The 11,602-nt window shown below is 34.8% G+C and overlaps 2 protein-coding genes across 2 annotated transcripts in view; one reads left to right on the forward strand and one right to left on the reverse strand.

The window, feature by feature from the left end:
• The window catches only part of LOC109845827, a 2,045-nt gene extending 648 nt beyond the window's left edge, over positions 1 to 1,397 (forward strand). The window contains exon 2 of the mRNA XM_020415093.1: positions 1,247 to 1,397. Within this exon, the coding sequence (XP_020270682.1) occupies positions 1,247 to 1,397 (151 nt within the window). The remainder of the gene's footprint in view (positions 1 to 1,246) is intronic.
• LOC109845010 lies at positions 7,030 to 11,575 on the reverse strand. Its single transcript, XM_020414190.1, has 5 exons — positions 11,428 to 11,575; positions 9,507 to 9,807; positions 8,097 to 8,565; positions 7,717 to 7,784; positions 7,030 to 7,270 (listed from the first exon to the last, which is right to left on the reverse strand). The coding sequence occupies exons 1-5, from the start codon at positions 11,541 to 11,543 to the stop codon at positions 7,214 to 7,216; spliced, it is 1,011 nt and encodes a 336-aa protein (XP_020269779.1). The 5' UTR covers positions 11,544 to 11,575; the 3' UTR covers positions 7,030 to 7,213.

The following is an 11,602-nucleotide window of genomic DNA, read 5'->3' on the forward strand; positions in this document are numbered from 1 at the left end:
AATAATATCGTGTGTTTTGTTTTTATTTTTTTGAATTTTTGATATAAAAAATTAAATTAAAAATATATTATTAAATATTATATATTTTTTATTGCATTATTAAAAAAATTAATAATTATAAATATATGAATAATAATTTTAATAATAATAATAACATATATCAAATAGGGAAAAAGAAATGAATAAATATGGTGGAGAAATATGGTGGGGTATATGATGGAGACATGTGGGTCCCTAATAAAGTAAAAAACTTTCTGAAAAACTAGCTGCTGCAGGAATGGAAGGGAAATGGGTGTTATTGAATGATGTGTTGGATGAATAAGCTGATGTGGCATGACAAAATAGGTAAAAATTTGCCTACCTGCTGGAGATGGTCTTAGCCTATTCTGTACATATTTTCTTTAGACTATAACTTTTCAACATTGTTTCTTTAGTCAACTTTTTTGGGCCTCTCCTTAATTACTCAAAAAACCTACAAGTGTAACCAATACTTTTTATTTTTTTGTCTTTTTATTTTAAGATAATTTCCGACATTTTTCTTGAGAACACAAGAAGGACACAAATGTTTAACATCTCGCTAGAAGCGAAGCTATTGAAGTGCATAGATGAAGCATATCTTTATTCCTTAAAGTTTATTGATAAAACTTCAAATATTTGACCAACAAAATTCTCATTGATAAATGCACGCTAATATCTTGATTTAATTTGTTAAACACAGTACTTTTTTTTTCTTACGAGTTTAATTTCTCTGTTTTTAGAGTTTTTTTTCATATGACTTTTTCTGACATGTCTATCAAAATTATAAATTAACACTTTTTCCCAAAAAAATATGCCTTTGTGCTTGCCTTGATCTTAAAAATGTAATAATATCTTCATAATTATATGATTATGCTGAGTAAATAATAGTTAAAAACTATGTGAACCACCCCATATTTTCTAAAATTACTGTTTCACTCATACGTATCTATTAGACAACTAATGCAATAAAAATTAATATTTTTTTAGAATTCTCTTGAAAGGACCGAGTCCTTCGGAAGATGTGATTGCTCTCCCTCGAGCATAGGAGTCCCTTAATTAAGTTTTCCCTATCACTCAAAAGAAGGAAGAAGAAGAAGAAGGAGAAGAGTAAGAAACTAATGCAATAAAGAAAATATAATTCTTGAATTAACATACGAGTTCGTCACAAAAAAAAAAAGTTTTGTTTCTTTAGTAAAATTCTAAGGTGACACGATTATGTATGCATTAGCTGTGGGGTCTACGCGTACATCCTCAAAATTCCTGTAGAACATTGCGTCCAAATACTAGGCGATGGATATCTGACAGCAAGGAGATCACTGACATGGGCCCTCACCGGAGCATTAAATGTTTACCTTCCTATGGTAGGATTGGGATCCTAGTACATCCTAATATCTCCTAATGCATCTTCACATTTTATTTCATAGTACATCCTCGTATTTTGTGCTTATGCACAAAACGAAAGGTGGAGAAACATTAGGAGATATTAAGAGGCATTATGACGTAGTAGAGGATCCCAATCCCCTACAGTTTTGTGTATTTCATAAAACGTGCTCTCTAATTAAATGCTAAGTTTGTCCTTGCTACAACAGTGAATTAGTGAGCATTTAATCGTAAATCTCTACATGCAGTAACAAGGAAGACTCAAGGCACTAGTTCAATCTCGTCCGCCGAACCTGAAGCGTGGCAGTGAAGGATGAGATCCACAAACTTGGGGTTTACCCAGTTGGAGTCGGGGTCAAACTCGGGTTTTGGCCTGAGAATCCTCGTGAAAGGAAAAAAAATAAAAATCTAATATTCTTTTTCCAAATTTAATGATGTAGAACAATTTTTAGATTAACAATTAACAATTATATATGCAGGTTCATATCATATACCGATCATGTAATTTTCATAAAATTTAAAAATACCTCTGTAGATGCTCAACAATTACATATATGCAGGATCATGTCATATACAGGTCATATAATTTTCATAAGTTTTAGAAATATCTCTTTAGATGCTTCCGAGAATGCAGGATATGATGGTTCTCCTTTTTCTAATTTGCTCTGTAAAGATTTCTTTTTGTGAAAAGAAAATCGTGAAAAGAAAAGAACGTCTATGACTTTACTATGTCTTTTTTGATAGATAAGTTCCTTTTTACAGGGAGCATATAGCTAGGTGGATCTTGTAGGGATTCTTTCTCATAGTTGTCAGATTTAAACTCATCTGAAATATCTCAGGAGATCTTATCCTTATCTCATGAGATTATAAATCTCAACTATTGTTGATGCTTGATATCACACAGCCAATTGGATCCAAGCTGGGATTGGTTCTGATCGGGAACTGGATCGGTCCCCATTGAGTCCTTACCGGGACGTGGTAAGGGAGAGTGATGGAGGGACTGCTTTTTTCTTCGACTTTATGCCTAGTTCTTGAATGGGGGATTGATGTTCATGCTGCACAGACAAGAATAATCCGTGAGAGGGCGGGGACCGGTTCCCCGTGGTTCCTCCGACTGTCAAGTTAGTAAAACTCGAGTGGGGAAGGGGAAGATCAGGAACCACTGTGGTTCTTGAAGTGACAATGTCTCTGCCTAGAGGTTACGTGAGCTCCTCTGACTAGACCAAGAACTGTCTGTTCTTATTTTTGTGCCATGTATGCTTTAGGGTTTTTTTAGATCAAGAACCTTTTTTTAGATTGCCCTCATCCCTCCTCCTTTGGCTATGGTGAATATCATCTGTATATAAAGAGGACGTCAATGACAGATTGGTCACTTCAGCCATGAAAATGGCAGTGACAAAATGTGAGCTAGAAGGTAAGTCATCATTTGCTCTACATGTGTCGGTTGACGACTGGAGGGGAAGTCACTTCGTCATGGGAGAGGGTGTTTCCGTATTTTTCGGGAAGTAATTAATAGCGTGGCAGAAGGCACGTGGGTATACTGAATCATCCCTCGCTTTACAGGTGTCGGCTGGCGATTGGAGGGTAAGTCACTTCGGCATGGGAGTGGATGTCGCCGCATTTCCCGGGAAATGATTGATAAGTCATGGAGGCACGTGGGCAGCTGACAAGTCACGGAGATCATTAGGCTAAAATCTGGATAAGTTTTGTCCGATATGGACTGAAATGTTAACATATGCTCTGGGGATAGACTTGAGACCTGGGCCGAGTCCTCAACTTAGCCGACAGCAGGGAATGTCCCTTGAGTCATCTTCGAGAATTGCCCAGTGAGTGGTAGAATGCCCTAAGTGGGTCGTCCTCGGCGATAGGTTCGACTAATCCCTTCTTTCATGCCAATACAAAAGACGGGATCAGTTGACCCTATCGCCGAGGACGACCCACTTAGTACTCCACTATTACAAATGGTTGAGACATATTATTCCATTAATATGACAATGTAACTTATGTTAGCTTCTAAGTGAAATGCTCATATTTTCAGCTAGGAACTATTAAGATTGGTTTTTTAGAAAAACTTTGCCCTATATCTTTATGATTCACCAATCAAAACTAACTGTTGATGGCTAATATCAAACAGTCACTAAGAGAAAATATTAGGTTGATGGAGGTCCTCTAACCCTCTAAATGTCCGGTTCTAAAATGTGTTGTTCTTCTCTGCAAAGCTAAAAAAACGTAAGAGGGCGGAGCTGGGTTCTCCGGTTGTTCCTCCAATGATCAAGTCAGTAAGTTACTTGAGTGGAGAAGTAATTGAACAATAGACCTTATTAAGTACTATGAATGCGGAGATAAAGATCTTACCTTTATGTTAAAAATAGTATCCCTATTTATAGTGGTAGTAGATGGTAGGATGCTAATTTCGGCCGAGCACGAGCTAGCGACCAGGTCAGCATCTGTTTTATAAGTGTCAGGTGACGAGTGAATGGGAAGTCATTTCCGTGTTTAATGTAAAGTGACTGGAGGCGTGCGGCGTCGACGTGGTCTGATGTGTCATAAAGATTATTGGGGTGGAGGAATGATGGCCCCGATTATGCATTTAATGGCATTTATTGTGAGATGATCAACTGTCAGCATGCGGGAAGGGGCTCGAGGGTCAAGATATTTCGCCGCCTTTCTACTCGTCTGGTGGTCGAGAAGACAATCTTTTTGAGTCGCCTTCGTAAGATGTCGGCAAAATGGTCGGTTGAGTAGGTTGATCAAGTAGTTGACTTGGCCAGTGGTCAACATGTAACGCCTTTCGAGTCACCCTTGCGAGATGTCGGCGTGTCGAGTCGTCCAAGCTAGGTCTTTGGTTATCTTGAAGAGCTAGCTCCATTACACATAATGTAGGACACTTGTCTGCTATTGATTGGAGATTATTTTTTAGCACTAAAATGACTACAACACTAAGTTTCTTTTATCTTAATCTTAGGCAATATTATTGTACCCATAAAATAATCATGCACATATAAGAATAAATCATAATTTATTAGTTCATGAAACAAAATAAATAAATTGACTTTGTAGAGCATATATCTCTAACTCGTGCCTCGCAAAGGTTCCGCATGTATTCAATAAATAAATAGTTAATTAAAAAAATCAAGGCTCTAGACTCCAAATAGTGCCATGCGAATGATATTTCATACTAGAGTTAAAATTTGGAAAATATATTAAAAAGAAACAAAAAGAAGATAATACCATCGAGCAAGAAAGTAGATCGATTTTTTGTTCCTTAATTTTTTTCTAAGGTTGATATGGAATTTCTACTGCAGTAATCAACAAGCTATTTTTATTAACATCCTATAGACAATGAAACTATAACTTTATGAGATAAAGAAATCCTAATAACAGCGAAACAAATAATCTGTCGAATAATTAGATGGTAAATTTTTATAATTCATCAAACGCTTGATTTTTTAATGAAATCCGGAATTGGTTTTATATATTTGAGAGTATATAAAAACATTTTTGTTTCCTTTTTTTTTTTGTTAAAAAAAAAACTTCTGCTAAAGGCTCAAATCCTACTAAAAATAGAATCATCCACGATTATCTTTTTTATTTTCATTTTTTTGATAGTTATTTTCATAATATTTTTATTTTTGTTCTTCTTTATTGTTCTCTCTCTTTCATGATGTCTCCTAGGCTCCTAGCTAAAATCTCATGTTAAATAGTTCAACATTAATTTTTTAGATATGATTATTTACATCTTTGTACATGTGGTATGGTACAATTACGCAGGTGATCCTCGGGTTTACGTATCTACGTGAATAATCTGTAGATTACAGACTGGAATTACAAGGGGTAGCCCTACATAATCCTTAAAATTTAATTTGACTTAGACTAAGTTATGGTTTGAATAATTGTTCCAAATGAGAGGCCCAACAGTTACAGCCAAGGGAACATTTTTCTGAAAATACAGAGGGAGTGTCGGCTGGGTTTTTTTGGTCGCTTTCATGAGGCAATGGCATGAGAGGCCCATGAAAGATGCTTTAATAAATTTATAGAATCCTTTCTGCTCTGATGTTAGCTCATTAAAAATCAATTGAATGTATGATAGCTTCGTCGAAGGAATCGAGTTGGTTATTCTATTCTGTCGGGGGGGGGGGGGGGGGGGGGGCACCTCAATGAAGTAAGGGTTACACTAAAATTCCACTCATGAATCTTGGGTCCGTTCGGTTGGTAAAAAAAACATGAAAATCAAAGATAAGGAAACATATCTCCTATAATAGGTTGATTATTTGTGTTTGATTTACTTTTTAAAAGTAAAAAAGAGATGAGATAAGATGAGTTGTCACTATATTATTTGATGATGTGAGTGATTTTAAAAACAAAGAAATTATAAAAAATATTTTGAGACTGTTTGGTTGGCTAAAAAAATAAGGAAATGAATTGTAAGAAACTTATTTCCTTGTTTAGGTTCTTTTCTTGTGTTTGTTTAATTCTTAAAACTAAGAAAATAGATGAGATGAGATGAGTTGTCATTATATTATTGGATAATATGACGCATGCGTAAGGAAATCAATTTCTTTGTTTTTTTTTTGAGGAAATGAAATGTTCATGAGATGAGATGAGTTGTCACAATATTATTGGATGATGTGAGTGATTTTTAAAGATGAGATTAGATAAAATGAAATGAGTTGGATGATGTGACCAATTTCTTGTGATTGATTTATTTTTAAAAGTAAGAAATGAGATGAGATGAGTTGTTGAATGAAAAAATATTTTATTGGATGTTGTGAGTGGTTTTTAGAGATGGAAATGAATGAAAATAATATTTTAATAGTTTCCATATACCAATTTCCTTTTCTTGGTTTTTAGGAAACCAACCAATTAGACATATGATACACAATATCTACTACTTCCAGTTTCTTTTCTTTTCTCCCCCTTCTACAGTTGAGAGAAAATAAAAAATAAAAAGAGATCCATGTTGAGCAGAGCTAAAAAGTAAGGCTAAATATCATAGAAAACGCCCCTTAACTCTGAGTATTTATCATAAAACGCTCCTAATTTTAGGCGAATTTTCCACTAAAATCTTAAAATTAAAAGAAGTATTTTAATAAATCTGAAAGTAGGTTTTTTTTGTTTTTTTTTTTTTTTTTTTGGGGGGGGGGGGGGGGGGGGGGGCTGTCTGCGATAACCTTCATACTTAAGAGAGGTTTCTTGATATTTTGGAAGTGAGGGGATGTTTTTTATAATCATTCAAAATTAACGGGGTTTTCTAATATTTACCCAAAAATTAACGTAAGGAAAGGACTGACACCAAGCATGCATGTATGGTTTCCATACTAATCTTTAGCAAAACATTGTTGGACGGTTAACGGTCCGCTCACAGTTCATAGGCATTTATGGCAATTTAATTTATTGCTAATAATGAGTGTGAGTCTGATGTTAGAAAAGACGCAAGTCAGATCCATTTATTTATTTATCAATAAATAGCGGAAAATGACGTTAACAATTTTAGGGTTGAAATTTTAGCCCATGGGCCTTGAAATGGCGCCACTTCACCTCAGGAAAGTGGTTGAAGGTCACAGAGTATTTAGGCCGTACTTTAAATACAATATTTAGAGGAAATCATTTGATAACTACACTTTAAAAGGATAGCAGGATACTTCAGAGTTCATAAAATATAAAGTATTCACTCTAAAACAAACCCAATAATCAAACACAAACAGTCTTCGCACACTCTAATATTCTGCTCACTTTTTTTTTTTGAGGACTATAAACAAATATCAACACAAACAAACTTTAATTTGCACAAATAGAAAGTTTCATATGATGAGGCTTAAATCGCCTGAATTTCTTCCCCAGTTACTTGAGCAACATCCATAGACTGACAATCCTGTAAAAATGTGAACGATATCAAGAGAAAACTACGTTAAAGGGGCTTTCTTTAACAAAATCTCAAAGTTTAAATAAAATCCCAAAGTTAAAGGGAGGTTTTATGATGATCCGAGGTTTTCTGATATTTTGAAAGTTAAGGGTGGTTGTCCTATAATTGTCCAAAGTTAAAAGGGGGATTTTCTGATATTTTGAAAGTTAAGGGTGGTTGTCCTATAATTGTCCAAAGTTAAAAGGGGGATTTTCTGATATTTAACCTAGCTAATATGAGCAAGAAGGTAAATAATTAGATAATGATGTTGCATTTCTTCTTATAAAGATCAAAGGGTAAAAAAAATGACAAGCAGGAGGAGCTAACAATGTCGGGGGGAAAAACCTATGTGATGAGCCAAAAAGAAGGATAATAAGAAGAAAAAGAGCAAGAATTAATCAAGGGAATGAACATACCATGTTCTCTTTATCTTCTTGTATGTCCTTGTCTTCACTTGATGCTGCCTCAGTAGGCATAGGGTCAACTGATTTATTCAATAAAAAGGAAGTTAAATAAACATCAACCATCCACTAAGCATTATTCCATGCCAGCCATTTCTAACTTACATATGTTAAGGGTCAAGATTCACATTAGAATTATTCAATAAAAAGGAAGATTGTTATTTTTATTATTATTATTGATCAGTTACTGCAGACTTCTGAGTTGGACAATGTATGTAAAATAGATCAAAGGTGGCACCTATATAGATAGTTTTCGCCTTAAACATAAACATTAGTTTTATGTACTTCAGTCTATAAACATATATTTGGAAATCAAAAGAAAGTCTTGTTGTTACCTTTCTTGCCGACAGGTTCCTTTGTTGAACTCTTGATCTTTGCATTGCCACGGTTAGACTCAACCCTCCTCGGTTTCTGAGGTTTCTTCTCTATGTTACTAATATTAGCATCTTTTACAGGACCAGGATCTGTATTCTTGATGTTTGAAGCCCTGTTCTTAGCCGCAGAAACTCTCTTTTCTACAGTATCCTTCTTGTTTGATTCAGAAACAGTAAGAGCTTTCGAGATAAGTGACTTTGGTTTCAAATTCCTATCTCCTGTAGAAGCAGAAGAGCTGTCAGCATTTTTGTTTGGAGCAAGATTTCCTTCCTGTGACTGGGGACTGTTACTAGAGAGCTTTAACTGCTCGAACTCTTCTTCTAATATGTTGTAGCTTTGAAGTACATCTTTCGCAGTTTCTCCTAGTACTGTTAAGAGGCTGTGTTTGCGCACATATGATTTCAGCTCCTCCCTCATCCTCTGCAGAGGCTGCAGATATAAATTGCATTGTATAGTGAATAAGAAAGAAAAATGGCAAGCCTGGAAATGCAAGGCTGGCTATCATCCAATAGTAATGCACAAGAAACTCAACTCAAATTATACATGATTATATGCCTCCCTTAATGGATAAGATCATTTGTCCTTCTAATCTCCACACCAGTTCAAGAACGGACATTTTCTAACCTTCCCTTGTCCACCAAAACAAAAGGCAAGTGATATTTCTACATAGCTATTTAAATGTTTTAAGACAAACTAGTAATTCATCATCTATCTATCTTTAGACACAGTACCACTCTCCTGACGAGAAACAACATCTTTGTCTATTAATAAAACTAGACAACTAAGAGATTCAATACTTCTTGTTCACTTCGATTATGATTTATGAATAATGATTCCAGGGAGTAATTTTTAAGCTCTTTTGTTTTAACTCAAAAGGCTTAAATTTAATTAGGCAGCAAATTTCATGGTTGCAAAAGTTCTGGCTGTTTTGAGTTTTCTCCGCATAAAATTTAATGGACTTTTACATAAACCCACTAAAAGAATAGCTGAATTGCCTACTTAAAGTTCTTTGGGGTAATTTATGCATCAATACTTTGTGATCTCCTAATTCCAGAACAATATGTACAAAGTTCTTCACTATTTACATCGATGATTAATAGAAATTAGATGGTTTCCATAGAGCTCAACAGACTAATTTGTATACTCAATTTGTTCTCCAAAATAGTATACAAGCATGTAACTGCAAAGACTTACAAACAAATGTCCAACGTATTCTATAAACTAGTCAAATTAAACCAGCAGACAGATTTTGAGTGACGAAGATATATATTTGTTAAACAATCAATAGCATAGCTTAATCTTTTTGTTGTCGTGAAATTAACAGCAAAAAAAAAGTAACAGGAGAATAAAGGTGTCAATTGTATACATACTTCACATCCTGAATCCAGCGCAAGCTTAAAGAACCCAAGGGAAACCGAGTGCTTAGAAGCTGATTCTGAGAGTTTGATCTGTGCCAGCCAATAAGAGACAGAGGATAGCAGATTGAACTTTCGCCTATTAGATGACTTTGAAACATCAGAGAGTGGAGTAATGCTTCCGACAGATGCCTGGCGAGGGCTAAAAGCAGACTTTGTAGGTATCGACAGCCTTCGTGGAGGTTTTGTAGATTTATCCTTTGCAGAAAGATCAAGAACATCCATACTTTGGCTAACATTTGATGGAGGCCTTACCCTAATTTATCATATAAAAATAACAATCAGATTAAAACAAAAACACTATATTCAGTTTGTGGAAGGTTTGAAGTAACTTGTGATCAAAACGAGGTTAGAGGCAGAGCTAAAGAGAACGTAAGAAGCTGGAGCCCAATTAGAGACTTTGAAATTCTTAGAATTAAGTAGAGGTGAACCTGGCTTGAACCTGCGGGAATTCAGATGCTTGGGTCATCTCCTAATTATAACTAGGATATATTTAACAACACGAGACATAGATTCAATATCAAAGAACACCTGAAGTTCAAAGCTGCACGGGTGTTCAAATGATTATCGATTATTTTATGCCAATTTTTTGGTACATTCAAATATCTGCAGTGAGAATATCCTTGAATGGAGTACAGGTGTGTTAATTATAACTTGAATGTAAAACCAAAACTTCATATACTAATGGTTTATATGCAGCTAACCCACTCTGATCCATCTTATGCAACAGGCGTCTTTATTATTATATCGAGTTAGATCTAAGTGATCTTAACAATTTTGTGGTTACCCAATAATCATAGTTTTGCATATGAAATCGATTCAAAATTATGAAGTGGAGGTCAGAGCATTAAAAATGACTGTATGCTTGGGGATATGTTTACATAATCTATTCTACTTGACATTTATCATTGTACGCTTGCTAGTTCTATGTTGAAGGTATTTAGCTATTTATAAAGTACTACTCTCTAAGATAGGATATCATCATGAATCTTTTTGAGTTACAATCATTATGCACGTGCCAGTAACTACTCAACTTAAGCATCTATTAATTCACATATCAGCGAGATTTTATCTCCATTGCATACTTATAACAAAAAGAATAATATTGAAATGTAAAAAACGGGTGGTAACTCATCATTAACTTAGCATGCCATTCAATATAGGACTACTTGCATCGTAGTAAGGTTCCAAATCTCCCACGAAGCAAAGCTCGCTATTGTATTTTCTTTATGCGCAACATTCTCGAGCATATCCACCAACCTTCCTAAAGGAAGGTTTTTGTTAATCCATCTCTGGTAGTTTTCATTGTCGAATGAGCAAATTACACTACTCTACCTTCCCTATTAAAAGACATGTGCCTACATATTGGCCAAGGTACTTCATCCAATATGATGGAGATAAGGCCCCAAAACTAAACATCACATCACCATTCTTAACTTCTACACGGTGCACAAAGATCGACACCTCAAGGTGAAAATAGCTGGTAATTACTTTGGATGCATACAATCATTCAGATACACGAGATTATATTACGAGTCCTGCAATTGGTAATTACTAGTCTAATTGATATTTCGAGTTGTTAAAGGCTTTCTAAAGTTTGTATTAACATCACATGTTAGCAACTTGCGACATTCTCACGAATTCCTGAAAAGAAAAATCTAAAATTTAAAAATAAAATAAAATACAAATAAATGGTAAATTTTAGTGGAATCGTCAAAAGTATTAATACTTCCTTCTTTTCGCTGTTTTATATTTTATTTCCAAATAAATAACAAAATTAGATATTAGAACAAAATAAGCAAACTACTCCTAAATTATTTAAGATAAAGTTGAAGAAAAATAAAAGATAAATTGACAGGTCGAGAATGGATCAGACCTTCTAGAAACTGAAGAAGATTCAGATGAATCATCGATCGCCGCCGCCTTGGATCTCGCGCTGGATCGAAGAGGATACCGAAGCTTGGATCCCAAGGAAACCGCTGCAAAAATCATCAAAAATCATCAGAGAAAATAGAATAATACTACTATTTATTAAAAAAAAATGTTGAAGT

The sequence above is a fragment of the Asparagus officinalis genome, chromosome 6, assembly GCF_001876935.1.
Source record: "Asparagus officinalis chromosome 6, Aspof.V1, whole genome shotgun sequence".
In the NCBI taxonomy this organism is placed as follows: domain Eukaryota; kingdom Viridiplantae; phylum Streptophyta; class Magnoliopsida; order Asparagales; family Asparagaceae; genus Asparagus; species Asparagus officinalis.

What these genes read in the sequence shown, in the direction of transcription:
- LOC109845010 (XM_020414190.1), bottom strand. Translation starts at nt 11,543, where the DNA reads ATGATTTTTGCAGCGGTTTCCTTGGGATCCAAGCTTCGGTATCCTCTT. An exon ending in GGAACCTGTCGGCAAGAAAG is followed by an intron (nt 7,785 to 8,096) that starts GTAACAACAAGA and finishes TGAATAAATCAG; the next exon opens with TTGACCCTATGCCTACTGAG. An exon ending in AAGAAGATAAAGAGAACATG is followed by an intron (nt 7,271 to 7,716) that starts GTATGTTCATTC and finishes ACATTTTTACAG; the next exon opens with GATTGTCAGTCTATGGATGT.